This window comes from Labeo rohita, chromosome 10 (assembly GCF_022985175.1).
Source record: "Labeo rohita strain BAU-BD-2019 chromosome 10, IGBB_LRoh.1.0, whole genome shotgun sequence".
Taxonomy (NCBI): Eukaryota; Metazoa; Chordata; class Actinopteri; order Cypriniformes; family Cyprinidae; genus Labeo; species Labeo rohita.
In genome coordinates, this window is record NC_066878.1 from 31075982 (window position 1) to 31094021 (window position 18040).

General features: G+C 30.9%; 1 protein-coding gene across 1 annotated transcript in view; it reads left to right on the forward strand.

Moving 5' to 3' along the window:
• ssbp2b (single stranded DNA binding protein 2b) overlaps positions 1–18040 on the forward strand; it is a 93360-nt gene that overhangs the window by 4967 nt on the left and 70353 nt on the right. Inside the window, exons 2-4 of the mRNA XM_051120353.1 lie at positions 16084–16156; positions 17102–17163; positions 17248–17332. Coding sequence (XP_050976310.1) covers positions 16084–16156; positions 17102–17163; positions 17248–17332 — 220 coding nt within the window. The remainder of the gene's footprint in view (positions 1–16083; positions 16157–17101; positions 17164–17247; positions 17333–18040) is intronic.

Here is an 18040-nt window from a genome sequence, read left to right on the forward strand (position 1 = left end):
ACAAAACTAGCCCAATTGCAATTTTTGGTGGGGTTCCCCTTGTACAGTTCGCATTACAGGGGCTAAATATAACGTTATTTATATAATGGACATGAAAAACAACCAGCGGCAATAGTGTTAAAGTAGCCTAATTCCACAGGAAAAACGTGAACTTGGCAACACTGCTGCCAATTTTTTAATTATCACCATTGACTGATGAGTTATTCTGTTTAATAGAGCTATCTAATAAATTATTAGATATAATCATTTAATTGAATAATTGTATATAGTCGTAAATTTTACGACTATTTACGTCGTAAAAAATATGGCAGAGACAGTAAGTTTTTTTTTTTTTTTTTTTTTAGTGTCTAATATTATGCTGATTTACATACAGAACAATTATATTGTAGATGTGATAAAAGATTAGATGACAATATATATAAAATTAGATTACATTTTTTTTATTTTACTCAGAAAATCTGAAAAACAGAATTGAAAACAGATTACCTGTTGACAAAGTTGATTTAGTATTGATAATCTCAAAATAGCCACATATTGGCATGTTAATTGCACCTTGAATAATGGCAACACTGCTGCCTCTTTTTTAATTATCATCATCGACTGATGAGTTATTCTGTTTAATAGAGCCGTCTAATAAATTATTATATATAATCATTTAATTAAATAATCGTAAATAGTCATAGATTTTCACAACTATTTACATCATAAAAAATAGACTGCTGCCACTTTTTTAATTATCATCATTGACTGATGAGTTATGCTGCATAGAGCTGTCTAATAAATTATTAGATGTAATCATTTAATTGTAATCATAAATAAATGTAAATTTTTTTAATGTGACTTTTTAATGTGTTTCTCTTTTTTTGGCAACAAAAGAGAAGTTTATATGTGCTTTTAAGTGAGTTTAAGATAATGATGGTTGGTGCATATTGCATTCCCAAATGTACTTTATAAGCAATTTAACCTTGTTTACTGCAAACCAAAATATACTGAGATACTGAAAACACCAGATCATGAGCTGCTCATGTGTAAAAGGACACAGCTTTACTCTGAAACACACAGTGCATTTCTTTGTTCAGTTAAGTCACAGTTTTTGCAATTTGAGAATCACACAATTTCAGTTTCATTGATTAATCGTGCAGCCTTGATATATACCATCTAACTCAGAAACGTTATGTGCAGCATTTGCCTTTAAATCTGTGAGCTGGAAACATCCAGGTGTGTTTCAGAATGCAGTTTGTGGTTTCACAGTGTATCTGCTTTCTGTGGGTATATAGCTGGGTATGTTAGTGTTTGTGTATCTGTCTTTGGTTTTGTGTGTGTCTTTCTCTCTCCTCTGTTGATTCTCAGGAGAGCAGACCTCTCTAATATCTCCACGCATTAATATGCAAACAGTGTGGTCCACGCAGCGGCACAAGGTTAAGCATGCGTGACGAGAGGAGAGAGAAAGCGCCTCAGATACTGTTGGGGAACTTTGTTTCTCTCCTCCCTGTCACTGCGTGTTTGGGAGTGTTCATTATGGGAGACTATTGCATGGTGGAGGTACTAGGCTGTGACATGTTATCTTTTCATCATGGAGACAGGCTATCCAACTGACCTGCTGTCACAGGAGAGTGCAAGAGGGGTGGGTTTTTTGCATAGGTTCAACTTGAGCGTCCTTTGCGCCTAGGGATGTGCACGACTACATATCAACTATTTTCTTGAACGTCCAAACGGTTTTAAGAAAGCCATATAAATTTAGGCTGGTTTTGGGTTCACCAAAATTAAAACGTTGAACTTTATACACATTATTGGATGTATGGCTGGATTTTCCATGTGTAACTATAATAGCTGTACATTTTTTAGCTCTTTTGCTTATTTTCTTTGAAAAGAAAGTCTAATTTGATGGGGAAAAATATATGCATTTATAAATTTATATTGTAGAATAAAATATAATGCTTAAATGTTTTACCATAAAATATTTTTTTCAATTGTTATAATATTAAAAATAAAAAAAAACATTAAATAATGCGTCTAAAATTCACAAACAGAATCTAAACAAATTAGACAAATTAAAAACATACTGCGGAACCATTATGTAGTTTGATTCATGACCAAATGACTCTTATGAACTGGTTCTTTTTTGTGAAGCTAAAACATCCACTGACACCAGTATAGTCTGATTCATTAACAAATGAGTCTTCTGAGCCAGTTCTTTTTTTAAATGAATCAAAAACATACTGCAGTACCATTTTTTTTGTCTGATTCATGAACAAATGACTCTTATGAACTGGTTCTTTTTTATGAAGCTAAAACATCCACTGACACCAGTTTAGTCTAATTCATTAACAAATGACTCTACTATTATGTAGTTTGAATCATGAACAAATGACTGTTATGAACCGGTTCTTTTTATTGGAGCTAAACCATACGGTACAAGTGTAGTCCGTTTCACAAACAGATGATTCTTTTGAGCCAGTTCTTTTTAACAAATCACAAAAAATATTGTATAACCAGTATAGTCTGATTTACAAACAGATGACTCTTCTGAGGCAGTAGTTTTTTAGTCTGATTTATTAGCAAATGATTCTTCTGAGCCAGTTGTTTTCGAATTAATCAAAAACATACTGCGAAACCATTATGTAGTTTGATTCATGAACAAATGACTCTTATGAACCAGTTCTTTTCCGTGGAGCTTAACCATATGTAAAACCAGTGTAGTCCGATTCTCAAACAGATGATTCTTATGAGCCAGTTCTTTTTTTAATGAATCACAAAAATTACTGCATAACCAGTGTAGTCTGATTTTCAAATAAATAACTCTTCTGAGCCAGCACTTAGTAAATGAATCAAAAACATGATGTGGAAGTGGAACCATTATTTAGTCTGATTCATAAACAAACGACTCTAATAAACTGGTTCTTTTTGTGAAGCTAAAACATCTGCTGACGCCAGTTTAGTCTTCATTAACAAACGGTTCTTCTGAGTCAATGCCCCCTTTTTTAAATGAGTCAAAACATACTGCAGAACCATTATTTAATCTGATTAATGAACAAATGACTTTTATGAACTGGTTCTTTTTAATGAATCACTAAAACTGAAATCGATTCAACCATTGTTGTCTGAGTTTTAAACAAGCAACTCTTTTGAGCCCGTTTTTAAATGAATGAAAAACATACTGCAGAACCATTATTTAATGTCTGATTCATGAACAAATGACTCTTATGAATTGGTTCTTTTCATTGAAGCCTTACCATACGGTACAACCAGTGTAGTTCAGTTCACAAACTAATGACTCTCATGAGCTGGTCCTTTTAATGACTCTTAAACCCAACCCAAATTGCCAAGCTGTCATTTTGTTTCTTGAAAACTGGTATAGTCATGTTTTCTTGTTCTGTAAAAAAAATCTGACCATGAGTGTGAAAGTTGTCAGTACTTGACCTCTACTCGTGTCGTGCTCTATAAAAGGTCATTTCTGTGCTGTAGTACAACACTTTTGCTTATCATCAAATGTCATGGCATTGTCAGTCTTACTTCCCGGATAAAGCTCAAAGCGTATCTCATGTGGTCATGTTTGGACTGCCTTTCTCCACAATGTAAAACAGGATGCCTAAAACTTCTGCTTTTCCTGCCTTATTTTAACAAACAAAATCATTAGGACGTTTCCTTTTATCTCATCAAGAAGAGTTATTGTTTTGACCTCTTCTCAAACAGGCATGATTGAGGAAACCGCCTTTTGGTTTTCGAACCAAACTTGATGGTTTTCCCTTTCATCGTAGGAAAAGATCAATGGTTTGAAGTCGTTTTGTCTGTGTTGTCCATCTGTCCAGTGTTGTCAACTTCCTGTTATGTTTATGAATTGTAACTTTCAGAACAAGCCAGATGGCAAAGCCTGAGCATGTTGTGCTTAATCAAAGGTGAACCGTCAAGAACGTCTGCTTATGAGGCACATGGGTCACGGGATGCCATGTGGTACATTTTCTATTTGCGCAGTTTTGCCTTCTCCAGTGAAAGTTTTATTGATTTATGGCTGTCTTGGAGTTTACTGTATCATAACACCAGTAAAATTTCCTGCAATTTTTATTATATTTGATCCAAAAACAGTAAAAAATTATATATATTAAATATTAAATAAAGTAAAAATTCTACATTTTTAAATTAGAAAATATAAATGTGCAATTCTAATTTTAAATGTATTTTAAAAATTGCGTTGGAAATGTTGGCGTTAATTTAGTGCATTCTTGATAAATAATTCTTAATAAAAAAAATCATACTTTTAAACCATAGTGTATGTATTTATAAATGTATATTTATAATTATTTTTTTTATAAAGTATATTTTAAAATATTTAAAATAAATATTAGATTATGTAAAATTAAATTATTAAATATTAATTAAATATTAAATAAAGTAAAAATTTAGAAAATATAAATGTGCAAATCTAATTTTAAATTATTTTAAAAATTGCGTTAGAGATTTTTCTGTTAATTTAGTTCGTTCTTGATGAATAATTTAAATTATATTCTTTAATTCTAATTTAAAATTAATTGTAAAAATTGCGTTGGAAATTTTGGCGTTAATTTAGTGCGTTCTTAATACGTTTCTTTAATTAAAAAAAGCATACTTTTAAAACCATAGTGTATGTATTTATAAATGTATGTTTATGTGGTAGAATAATAATATAATACATGTTATATTTTAAACATGTATTGTAATTATTTTTTTTAAATAAATTATATTTTTAAATATAAAATATTAAATTATGTAAAATTAAATCATGTAAAATGTCAAATATTAATTAAATATTAAATAAAGTAAAAATGACATGTTTAAATTAGAAAATATAAATGTGCAATTCTAATTTTGCATTTATTTTAAAAATTGCATTGGAAATGTTGGCATTAGTTTAGTGCGTTCTTGATAATTTCTTTAAATTAAAAAAAATATATATACTTTTTTAACCATAGTGTATGTATTTATAAATGTATATTTATAATTTTTTTAAATATAAATATAATATATTATGTAAAATATTAAATATTAATTAAATATTAAATACAAGTACAAATGACACATGTTTAAATTAGAAAATATAAATGTGCAATTACAATTTTAAATTTATTTTAAAAATTGTGTTGGAAATTTTGGCAGGGCAAATTCTGAAAAAAAAAAAAAAAAAAAAAAAAAAAAATCCTGGTTATTCTTCCAAACTTTTCTTTTGAGCCCAATTGAATCAGCTTCATTGTTGCATCAGTCTTGATGTGAAGGATCTTTCGCTCTGTTTATTAGTGCTTCACTTTATGAATGGATCTACTACAGTTTTTAATTCAGTGCGTGCAAAAGTGCATATGTTAGGAACGTTGCTCTGACTAGCCGCACTAGCGTCTCTCCAGGTAGCTTGATGTAAATTCATAATGAAGCACCACTTGAATATAAAGAATGCCACTTTGAAGCAGCAGATACATATGCTCTCGCTTTCAGAAGCATCCTGTTGGATGTGGTTGCGGCAGACACTTCCCTGGATCCTGCCTCGGGGGACACGCTGATGAAACTGTTTGTTTTTGCCTGTATGTCAGCGGCGTCCTCAGAACGTTCTGTGTCTTCTCCTCTGCCCAGGCGAGAGGCCCTCGAAGATCCACGTCAGCGGGCTTTCAGGCAGCGATGATGGCCCCTTGCCCCGCTCCCTCTGGGAGACCGGCAGAGTCTGGCTGTGGAAGATAATGGCAGACCAGGAAAATTTTCAGGGAGGGCAGTTGCAAATTGGCATAAGCTTTGCCTCGTCTGCGCAGGTGTGACTCAGCCGAATTCTTCCAGACGTCTCGCGCTCCCTAAACGCAGCGCTGAACTCCCAACACAGTCTCACAACTTCTTTGGGCGCTGGTGTGATTAACTTGTTTAATATTTTACCGAACAGGGACTGTATTGCCAAGCAACGGCGGTTTATTTCCTTATTTCCATCTCTAGGGCATAATCTATTATTTGTGTTCATGACGAAGCTTGACAGGCGCTACCTGTAAACTGGATTGCCAGATTGATCTGGTTTGCTCGGCTGAACTTGTGTATGATTTAAGAACAGGTCTATGATTATACTGAATGTTATTCGATTGCATACTTAGAACAGCTATTTCATTATTGGAACCTACTGAATGAATATGATTCGGAGTGGCATTGAAAGAGTCATGTTGTTTGTGAATGGAACTAAATGAATGAAACACCTTGTTTGTCTCCACTCTTTTTGGAGTCACATAGTAGATTTGTTCATAAATTTTAGTAGAGGATTCAAACTTCTTTCTAGTGTGAACTTTTGGTGTGTATTTCTAAGGAATCAGTAGAGTATATGATTCAGTGACTCACTCTGAATGTGCAAAGCATCACTTGTTGCCACTTGTAACAAGAAAGAGTTACTATAAAAATACTATTATATTTTTTTGGTTAATATTTTGAATTAGATTTTGGTTTTTATACAGTCAAACCAAAATGTATTCAAACACCTTCAACATTTCCCACATTATCATAGTTTATTCACTATAGTTTAGAGAATGGTAATAAAATATGACAAGAACTAGTAAAAAAAAAAAATATATATATATAAAAAAAAATTATATCTGGTGTCTGAATAATTTTTGGTTAAAGTTTTAGTCATTGTAATGTGTTTTGATGTATTTTTTAAAATTAGTTTTATTAGTTTTTTGTAGTTTTTATATCTTTTATTATATGTTTTATTTAGTTTTAGCTATTTTAGTGCTTTTTAAAACAAAAAAAAAGAGAAATGTCTTGTCAACTAGCTAATTAAAAAAAAAAAAAAAAAAAAAAAAAAAAATATATATATATATATATATATTAGTTTAAAGATAAAAACTCTTCTTTGAAAAGGTCTTTGAATTAATATTTCTGGTAAATTGACTCAAATGATTCAAAGCACTGAGATGAATCATAGTAATCCCCACTTTCAAGAATCTGGGCCTGAATTTCGTTTTGGAAAAATTCCCCTTTTAGGTGACTATTATTGGGGGGATTTCTTAATTTTGGGGGGAATTATGTTGATTTATATTGTGACCCTGGACCACAAAACCAGTCATAAGGGTCAGTTTTTTGAAATTGAGGTTTATACATAATCTGAAAGCTGAATAAATATGCTTTCTAATGATGTATGGTTTATTGTCTAGTATAGGACAATATTTGGCCGAGATACAACTATTTAAATATGTGGAATCTGAGGGTGCAAAAAAATCTAAATATTGAGAAAACTGCCTTTAAAGTTGTTCAAATGAAGTTCTTAGCAATGCATATTAGTAATCAAAAATTAAGTTTTGGTATATTTGCAGTAGGAATATTACTAAATATCTTCATGGAACATGATCTTTACTTCATTTCCTAATGTTCTTTGGCATAAACGAAAAAATCAATAATTTTGACCCATACAATGTATTTTTGGCTACTGCTACAAATATACTACAGCAACTTAAGACTGGTTTTGTGGTCCAGGGTCACATTTATATTGTTAGGAAGATACAAAAAATTTTTCTTTTTTTTTTTTTTTTTGAAACTTGATTTCAAACATAGAATTGAGTTTATTTTAATTAAATATAAAATGCTCACAAAGTCAGTAATAAATAGGAGCAAATAAATTGCAAAATATAGCACAAATAAATACAACAAAATAAAACATATACAAGTGAAAAGTACAGAAATGCTACAGAAATTGAATAAGGTAATCAAACCTAAAAACACTGGGTAGTCTTTACTGTATAAGTTAACTCCAGGGTCAGAAATTAACTTTTTTTCTTTTCTTTTTTTTTTTTTAAATTTGTGAGGGCAGTTTTTATAATCACCTTATTCTAAAAACCATATGCTGTCTTTAATGTCAAATACTTAAATTTGTCCAATAACTCTTATCAATATTTTAAACTGTTGTCAATAACAGTAGACTGTTTAAAATTGTATCTAACGTAAAAAAAAAAAAAAAAACAGAAGCTCATAGGGCTGCAATATTATAACAAAAATCATTATTGTAGATTATTGCTCTTTATATTGCAATAATATAAATATAGAAAACAATATATAACTTTTTTGTGTCATTTTTGGCACGTCACATTCTGGCTTCATAGACAAACATGTCAAGCTGTGATGTAAGTCTAACACAAGTAATGCAAAAACTCCCATTATAATCACTGAAGCCATGAAGTTAATCTTTTTAGGGCCTGAGCACCGATGGTGCGAGGACCCTATTGGAATTGCTCAGTTTCTTCTTCTTCTCTAAAATGAATCACATTTTTGAGGACCTAAACATGCTCATAAAAATTACATTTGATATGGGTTTCAGAGGTGGTTTGTCAAAATGACTCGATAGCAGCACCTATAAAATTTCAGCAAAATTTGAGCTACATTTGACATACGTGTACAAAATTGGGTAGACACATGTAACACACCAATACCTGCAAAAAAATCCCAAGGTACGAAAACCAAAACCCAGCAGGAAGTCTGCCGTTGTATTTAAACCAACTCATCCTAGAGATTTAAACAGATCAACACCAAATTTGGTCAGTGTAATCTAAAGCCCTTTGTGAAGTTAAATTGCGAAGATCTTGAGTTTTTGTTAAAGTTTTCGTAGGCTGTTGTCACTTTAAACATTTGGGATCGTTTGAAGCCGCATTTAAACTGCATTTTAGAAGTTCAAAATCGGGGCACCAATCAGTCCATTATATGGAGAAAAAGGCTGAAATGTTTTCCTCAAAAAACATAATTTCTTTACGACTGAAGAAAGAAAGACATGAAAATCTTGGATGACAAGGGGGTGAGTACATTATTTGTAAATTGTTGTTCTGGAAGTGGACTTCTCCTTTAAGGTGAATACTCACTAAAATGGAAATTTTGACCATATTTTGTGTATATAAATAAATAAATGGCTTCAACAGCCAAAGGCTTTTCTCTGTGTGTGTGTGTTTCGGGTGAAAGTGCAAAGTTCTCTTGAAAAGGGAAGACGCAGTAGCGCTGAATCACTCATGGTGTTTGTGAAATTAGAGTTTCACAAAGTTTCCAAAATAATGATTTGTTCTGATAATCTGTGTGGTTTAATACACTCATCTGACCTATATGCTTTAATGAAGAAATGTTTGCTGTAATTTCCCACATTCTAAATGCAGATCCTGCTGGAATTAGTAAAATTATGTACTAAATCCTTTACTGAAATTCAGTCTTTAAGGACACATTTTTGATTTGTACGTTTTGTAAGCAAAACATAAGTGGTCGTTTCCATGCCAGTGTTTTGGGTGGTTGCCAGATGTTCTGTTACTTTGAATTTGCTAAATGTAAGTCTGTTTTTATGTACCATTGTTTGGATAAATTGTTTTAAATTTATTGGTTGAGCATTAAGGTGTTGGGCTGCTCACTGTGGAAGTGCCTCATGTGTTTACACTCTTTGGGGAAATCCACCTACGAATGCCTTCCTTTAAGTTGTCTCTGTACATTAAGGTACAGACTGTGTTTAACATCAGCAAAAATTACCCACAGCACCTGTAACCTCATGAGAAATGTACATGATGTGTCTGTGGTAGACTGTCGCACATCTGCCTACATCCTCGAGTGGCCTGATGGAGAAACTCGGCCCTCTTTGTTTGGCTGCCAATCGTCTCGGAGCAGAGAGGTCACCGATGTTTTCCTCGTTTCTCTCATTACTCCATTCACCAAAACACTCCTTTCATCTCCTGTCCTAATCCGGACCGCCCCACCGTTATGAAACATTAATAGTCCTCTACATCCCCGCCAGTGTTTCATCTCAAGGGGGAAGAGAAATACAGACGAAAGCACGGGTTTACTCAAAACACTGACAGAGAAACAGCGGTTCGCACGGATACAGTGGAACGCTCCGCTGAAGGAATGACCAATAGAAATCTCGTTTCTCTCCGTTTGTTGTGTTTGTCTTGAGTTGCATCAGGAAGTGTCTGAGCATTGCTCATCAATATGCTATGCTAGATTGTTTGCCCGCTTCCCAACTTTGGGAACACAAGACCTTTTTCTCACACATTGATGTTGATGTTTTGTTTTGTTTTGTTTTTTTCACACAATGGGAAGATCCTTTTTAAGGCTGAACGATTTGGGGAAAAACTTGTGTGTTCATACTTATACATACTTTACAAGAATCTTTCCATCTTAATCATAAAGTGAACAGATTTGAAATCTCTTTCCACTTGAGTTTTCAGATTCCCACTATTATTATTATTATTATTAACCCATTTAATAATAATTGGTTATTATTATTAAATATTAAATATATCATTAATATATTATATAAAAAAATTCTCTCTCTCTCTCTCTCTCTCTATATATATATATATATAAACAATATATATTGTTAATTGTTAATATATATTAACAATACTGTTGTGTTGTTACTGTGTAGTATAAAAAAAGTAATTAAAATTATTATATATTTCAACTGTATTAATATATTATTTTTGTTGTTATTATGAATAATAATAATTGTTGTTATGATGATGATGATAATACTAATTATTATTATTGATAAAAGTATTATTGATGATGATAATAATAATAATTATTATTATTATAAGAAAAAGTTTTAAATAATTGAAAAATGTATTATTATTATTATTATTATTATTATTATTATGTCAGCCACACAAAATAAGTTTTTAAATAATTGAAAAATATTATTAGCAGTAGTAATAGTAGTATTGATAATAATAATAATAATTATTAATGTTTTTATTATTTTATTATGACAATGATAGTAGTAGTAGTAGTAGTAATAATAATATTTTATTGTATAATAATTTTATGATTATGATTATTGTCAGCCACAAAAAGAAAATGTTTTTTAAATAATTGAAAAATGTATTATTATTATTATTATTATTATTATTTACAATTATGTTTGTTGTTGATAATATTAATAATTATTATTATTATTATTGCTGTTGTTGTTATTGTTATTAATGTCAGCCACAGTAAGAAAAAGTGTTTAAATAATTGAAATTATTGTTGTTGTTATCGTTATTATTATCATTAATGGCAATAATAATTATAATAATTATTGTGGCTAACATTAATAATAATATAATACTATTTTTAAAAATTGTTAAAAATATTTATGGCTAACATTAATAATAATAATAATAATAATAATAACAATAATAATAATATTTTTAAAATGATGTAAAAAAAAACTTTTTGTGGCTAACAATAATAATAATAGTAATAATAATAATAATAATAATAATGTAAGCCACAAAGGGAGAGAAAAAGTAAAAAAAAGTGATGTTGCATAATTATATAATGGGGGCCTAAATCAACAATTAAAATAGTTTAAATAATGGTTGCCTTTTTAAAGTTTAATTTAGGTTTCTTCAAATCTTACACATAATATTAATAATAATAATAATAATCTTTTTGTGGCTAACATTAATAATAATAATAATAATAATAATAATTATTATTATTATTATTATTATTATTATTAGTATTAGTATTATTATTGGTGGTGGTGTTTTAAAGTTTAATTCTTTAATTTAGTTTTTTTTTTTTTTTAATCGTACACACACACATGTGGCACAATCCAATCATATTCATAATATCTGTAATAATATTTGTAACATTTGTGTTAGACCTGTGAATCTATAGAGAAACTGGCCTGTAGTATTTGCTGATTAACATTCTGTGAGCTTCTCTGTTCAGTATTTTTGCAGGGAGACGTTGAGTTTTCCATTGAGTTCGTTCTGCAGTCCTGCTAGGGGGTATTTTCACTGCACTTCTCCCCCCGTCATTCCCATCACCATGACATTACCAAAGTTTCTAGACCTCTGGAGTATTAATTGCCCCCCACTTTTCCACCCACCCAAATCCTTTCATCTTGGCTGCTGTTTGCGTCAGTATCTGTGGTTATTATCCTCACCACATAGCCCTGCTCGTGCTCCTTTGTTCCTCTGATATTCCTTCTCTCTTCATTCATTTCTCTACCTGCGATCCGTCACATTCAGCACGTGGATAAGTGGACGCACATCTCTTTGTGTCGTGGTCGTTCATTAGAATTCGTTTGGTGGCATATCACCGACCGGCGACAGAGTGCACGAGGCTCTGGTAATGACAGAAAGGGCAAACTGCTTGTGAAACTCATTTGCATTTGTACTAAAATGATGCACTGTGGTCTATTGGGCTTCTGCATTCACTCACTGCCATTATTGCTGCCTTCATACTGACATGTTGGGACATCAAAGTTTCTTGATGGTTTGGGAGGGATAAATTAGATTTGTGATAAATCAGGTTTTACTGGTCTTGTCTCTTAATCAGTATCTGGCACTCAAGGTTAAGGGGGCGTTTGATGAACTGTTTGAAATCAAATGAAAAGATCACTACTAGTCAAACTCTCCTGATCAAAGAGCTGTTCTCCAGGTTTACATGCTGTGTTGCTTGTTCATTTGATTGTGAAGCATATTCATATTAGATTATATTAGTATTAGTATGTATTGCACAAAAATAAATGTTTACAAACCTAAATGAAAGAACTAAACTTCCCAGTTAGTTAAATTTACATTATTTATTTAGCAACCCATTGTAAAATATTGCAATATCTAATCCTTTATTATTATTATTATTATTATTATTATTTATTATTATTTTTTTTTTATGTTTTTAAAATATTTTAATATTTTTGGTGGCTAACATTGCATAATAATAATAATTGTGTTGCACTAAAAGCTGTGATTATTAAACGGTTTAATTAGTTATTTTTTTATTCACAGCCCTAATATCATAATATTATTAATATTTATCATTTTTTACACGATTTAACCACTCATTAAAATTATGCAGAATCTAAACTTTTATTGTTTTATTTAGCATTAAATAACAACATAATAATAACAACAACAACAATAATAATATTTTTTTTATTATTATTATTATTATTATTATTATTATTAAATCATTTAAGCTAATTTTACTATATGTTGACATTAATTTGGGAATTTGTTGTGTTACACTGAAAACTGCAAGTTTAATTCTTTGTTTACAGCCCTAATATAATAATACTATTAATATTTATAAAATTATTTTTTTATATGGCTTGTTTACCACCCATTATAAAATTATGCAGAATCTAATATTTTATTGTTAATTTTCTTATTAATTTTAATTGTATTATTTCATTGTTTTCTCACTTTTTTGTTTAACATTAAACAACAACAAAAAAAATACCAAAATCAATAATAATAATAATAATAATAAATAATAATAATTATTATTATTGTTATTATTATTATTATTATTATTATTATTATTATTATTTAAACATTTAAGTTCATTATTTTTACATTGACATTATTTTGGGGATTTATTGTTACACTAAATGAAAAAACTAAATTTAATTAGTCAGCCCTGACAGCCCTAATATATTAATACTATTAATATTTATGAAATGTAATTTTTTTTTTACATTATTTATTTAACCACCCATTATAAAATTATTCATACTCTGTTATTTTATTGTTAATTTTCTTAGTAATTTAAATTGTTTTATTTCTTTGTTTTCTCACTTTTTGTGGATAGTATTAAATAACAACAAAATAATAATAAATAATTAATAATTAATAATAATAATAATGCGCATTTCAGATAATTACCTTACGTTGACATTAATTTTCAGATTTTATACATTAATGTGTTATACATTAAATCTTTATTCACAGTCCTTATATTCTAACAATAATACTAACAATACTGATATTTAATATATAAATTTAAAAATGCATTGTTGTACATTAGGTCTTAGATATTGTGATATTTGTTTTTGAACAGTGACAGCAAATGTTTTAATGTTAATTTGTAGATTTAAGACTGCAAGTCCAAAGTTGTTTGAAACTATTCAGCTACATTAGCATTTTTTTTTTTTTTTTTTCAAATATCTGAATAAACTAGATTAGACTAGATGAATATAGGGCATTTTCTAATGTATTATACACCTAATCATTCAACACTGTGCTTGTACTTTTTATTGAGAGTGTTGAAACTTTAAATGTTCGCATGCCAGACCATAAATCAGATGAAGAATCCCATAGACTTACATTGAATTTGGGGCTCAAGCCACATCTATTGATCATAGAGACTTCAAATAAGCTAATTTCAGTAACCACCCTAGCAACTGCACAGCAACCAAACAGACTTTAGCAACCACCTGGCAATGTCTTAGCTGTTATATACGGATGTCACACTGAGGTTTAGCATGTGTGTGAATATTTCGCATTGAAGCTCGGAGCCGCGGTGGCCTTAGATGAACCGTGCTGAGTCAAGTGATCAAATCTGCAAACGCAGATCGATGAATGAACGTGGATGCCTCTCTCTTCTCCCAGTCACATTGTTCATCATTCAAAAGAAATGGTAGTTTTTGGCCTATGCTGACAGGCAAAGTGATGCTTCTGAAGTCTCATTTTGTTTGATAGATCGTTCAGCATCAGGGAAGCTGATCTGCATCTGAAGTCTGTTGTTCTGTGGTGTTCTCTGTTCGACTGCAGTCTTTGGTGTGACCTTTTCTACACGGCTTTCCTCATTTTTTATGCCTGCAAGAGTGAAGTGTCACTACGGCTATTAAGTTCAAATCAAATAGTTTTCTTCATGGGTAAAACTTGGCAATTGTTGATCTTGGAAATGTATGTTCATACTTCAGTCATGCCCCCCCCATGTTTTTTTGAGTTTCTTAATTCTTTGTGTGTAAGAGAATACTTTGTCTGCTGTTTTTACTGTTTTTAACATGAACCTGTCAAGGGACTACAGATGAAATTGAGTCAATTGGGTAAATCTGACACATTTTACATGTTGTTATGTATTTCTAATGTGTACTAGACAAACAAACAAGTTACTAAAAAAAATAATTATTAATAAATATGATTTTATGCAAGTTTTGGATCAGTCTAACTCACATTATGAAAATAGCATGCTTGATTTTACCTTCAAATTATGCAATTAATGGAGCATCTTTTTTATTTTCTTAATGTGTTTCTCATTTTTTTGACTAACTTTGACTTAATTTTAATAATAAAATAACAGCAACAATGATAATGATAAAAATAATAATAGTAATATTGTTATGTAAATAAAAATAATAAAACATTTAAAAATTCATGCAATTAATGCAGCAACATTTTTTATTTTATTAATGTTTTTACTTTTTTGGCTAACTTTTAATTAATAATTTATATAATAACAATGATTTTGATGATAATAATGATAATAATAATAATAATAATAAAGCATTTACAATTAATGCAATTAATGTGGCACCTTTTTATTTTCTTAATGTTTTCTCACTTTTTTGGATACATTTAAATTAATAATTTATATAATAATAACTACAATGATGATGATATTAATAATAATAATAATAATAATAATAATAATAATAATGTTAAATAAATAAATAAGTAAATAAATAAATAAATAAAACGCATTTAAAAATTAATTAAAGTAATTGTTTAATATTTTTCTTGCTTTTTTTGGCTAACTTTTAATTAATAATGTATATTATTGTTGTTGTTGTTGTTGCCACAAATTTACTTATAATGTGCTTTTCTTATGCCCAAGTTAAAAAAATATATATACAGAAATCAATATAATAAAAATTAAGAAATCAAGCTTATCATTAAGATAAGCTATTTTAAAAAGATCTTTTTTTTTAACAGTTTCTTTTCTAACAGTAAAAAGATGATTATTATTGTTATTATTATGTAAGCAATTAACAATTATATTGTTTTATGTTAAGTCTGCATTAATTCGAGGATTTAATGTGTTACACTGTGTAAAAACTGTGAGTTTAATTGTTATTTTATGAATTATTTTAATTTACAGCCCTATTGTTGTAATAATATTTATATGTATATTTTTAAACATATGCTGCAGTAGGTTTTAGATATTGTGATGCATGGGTTTGAACAAGTTTTAATGTTCATTTTTCAATTGAACTATTCAGGTATATTAGGTATATTATTTTTCTAATATTGAAATAGAATAGAATAGAATAGAATAGAATGCTTACAGAGCATAATGTTATATGAAATAATGAGATTGTGTTTGTGTGTGTTTCTCTCTGTTTGGCAGGCTAGCGCTCTACGTGTACGAGTACTTGTTACATGTAGGAGCCCAGAAGTCGGCACAGACCTTCCTGTCAGAGGTGAGCCAGCGGGGGGTTTTATTTAAGCTCCTGCTTATCGATGTGCCATCCAGCACACGGCCTCGTAAGCATCGGCCCGCCCCCCTGGGGCTCCGGCTAATTTAATTACACGCAGATGATATGCTGAGCAAGCAGGACACATTAGATGTTTGGTGTCCACTTAATGGGATTGGAGGAGAGTCAGTGCATCGCTGTAAAAACCACTAAATTGTTTCAGCAGAAACGCTGGAGCGGTGCTGGCATGTTGGTCATCGCCTCATCCTGCTTTTTATAAAGAAAGCTCATGTTCGCTTTGTGATATCAGCTGTGTTTTATTTGTCATGTAATGCTTTTAAGGAAGATCACAATCATTTATGCCTGAATGAGTTCTTTTCAATGTCACTGAGGCATTGTGGGATTGATCTATGTGAAGGAAACCATGACATTTTGAAGCACCGCTTCGATATTTATAGTCTCACCATTATTTGCATATGAGTCACACACACTTAAGAGTACAAGCCATCTGACAAGACGCAATAATACACATTTAGTGCAGTGTTTCTGATTGTCGTTCTAATTCCAAAGCGGTGCCAATCACATAAATGGCAGGCACTTCAAATTGCCCGATATATTCAGATTTGCGAGGTTAACTTGTCTGCACGTCTCAGACTAGACTATTTTAAGTGAGCTTTTTTGTGTCTAGAAATAAGAAGTGTGCAAACAGCAGGTTTGGTCCAGTTTAAATGTAGTACAATTAACGTAAAATATACACTTGAACTAATTCGGTACTAGTGGTCGGAACTGACACAAGGGGGAATCACAGCCTCTGCAAAGTGGACTCGCCAAATATTGATGAGTTAATTAGCTTAGCTGACTACAAAACACATGCTGGTGGGCATTTAATGAAAGGAAAGTAGTCTTAATGTGAAACGAGTCTTATAGTTTATTTCTCACCTCTCTGTCCAGATAAGATGGGAGAAGAACATAACGTTAGGAGAACCTCCAGGATTCTTACATTCGTGGTGGTGGTAAGGTTTACATTGTTAAATGTTTCTCATTTGCTGATGTGTTGTTCATGGCAGCTGCTTCATTTATACCTGTGTGATTTGCAGTGTGTTCTGGGATTTATATTGTGCGGCACCTGAGAGGAGAGAAACCTGTGAGCATTCCAGTGAAGCCAAGGCATTCCACGACTATGTAAGTTACTCTCACAATACTTTGATCGATGAATGGTGTTGCATAGATGATAAAGCTCAGACCTGGGGCAGGTGGATGGATGAAACGGTAGAAAGATGGATGCATGCATAGATGGATAGAACACTAGAAAGACAATACAAAAAGTTAAAAGGATAGAACTCTAGAAAGATGGATGGATGGATGGATAGATGCAAAGATAGGTGATGGAATGTTAGAAAGATGGGTGGATAGATGGATTGAACTCTGGAAAGATGGATGGGTGGATGGATGAATAGATGGAATGCTAGAAAGATGGCTGAAACGCTAAAATGATAGAACAGATGGATGGTTAAATGAATGGAACAGTAGAAAGATGCATGGATGGATAAATGGATAAAATGCTAGAAGGTAGAACACGAGAAGGATGAATGGAGAGATGCATAGATAGATGATGGAATGCTAGAAAGATGGATGGATGGAACCCTAGAAAAATGAATGGATGATAGGATGCTAGAAAGATGGGTGGATAGATAGATGGATAAAATTCTAGGAAGATAGAACACTAGAAAGATGGATGGGTGGATGTGTGGACAGATGGATGGATGGATGGAACACTAGAAAGATGGAAGGAGAGATGAATAAAATTCTAGAAAGATACAACACTAGAAAGATGGAAGGATAGATGAATAAAATTCTAGAAAGATACAACACTAGAAAGATGGAAGGATA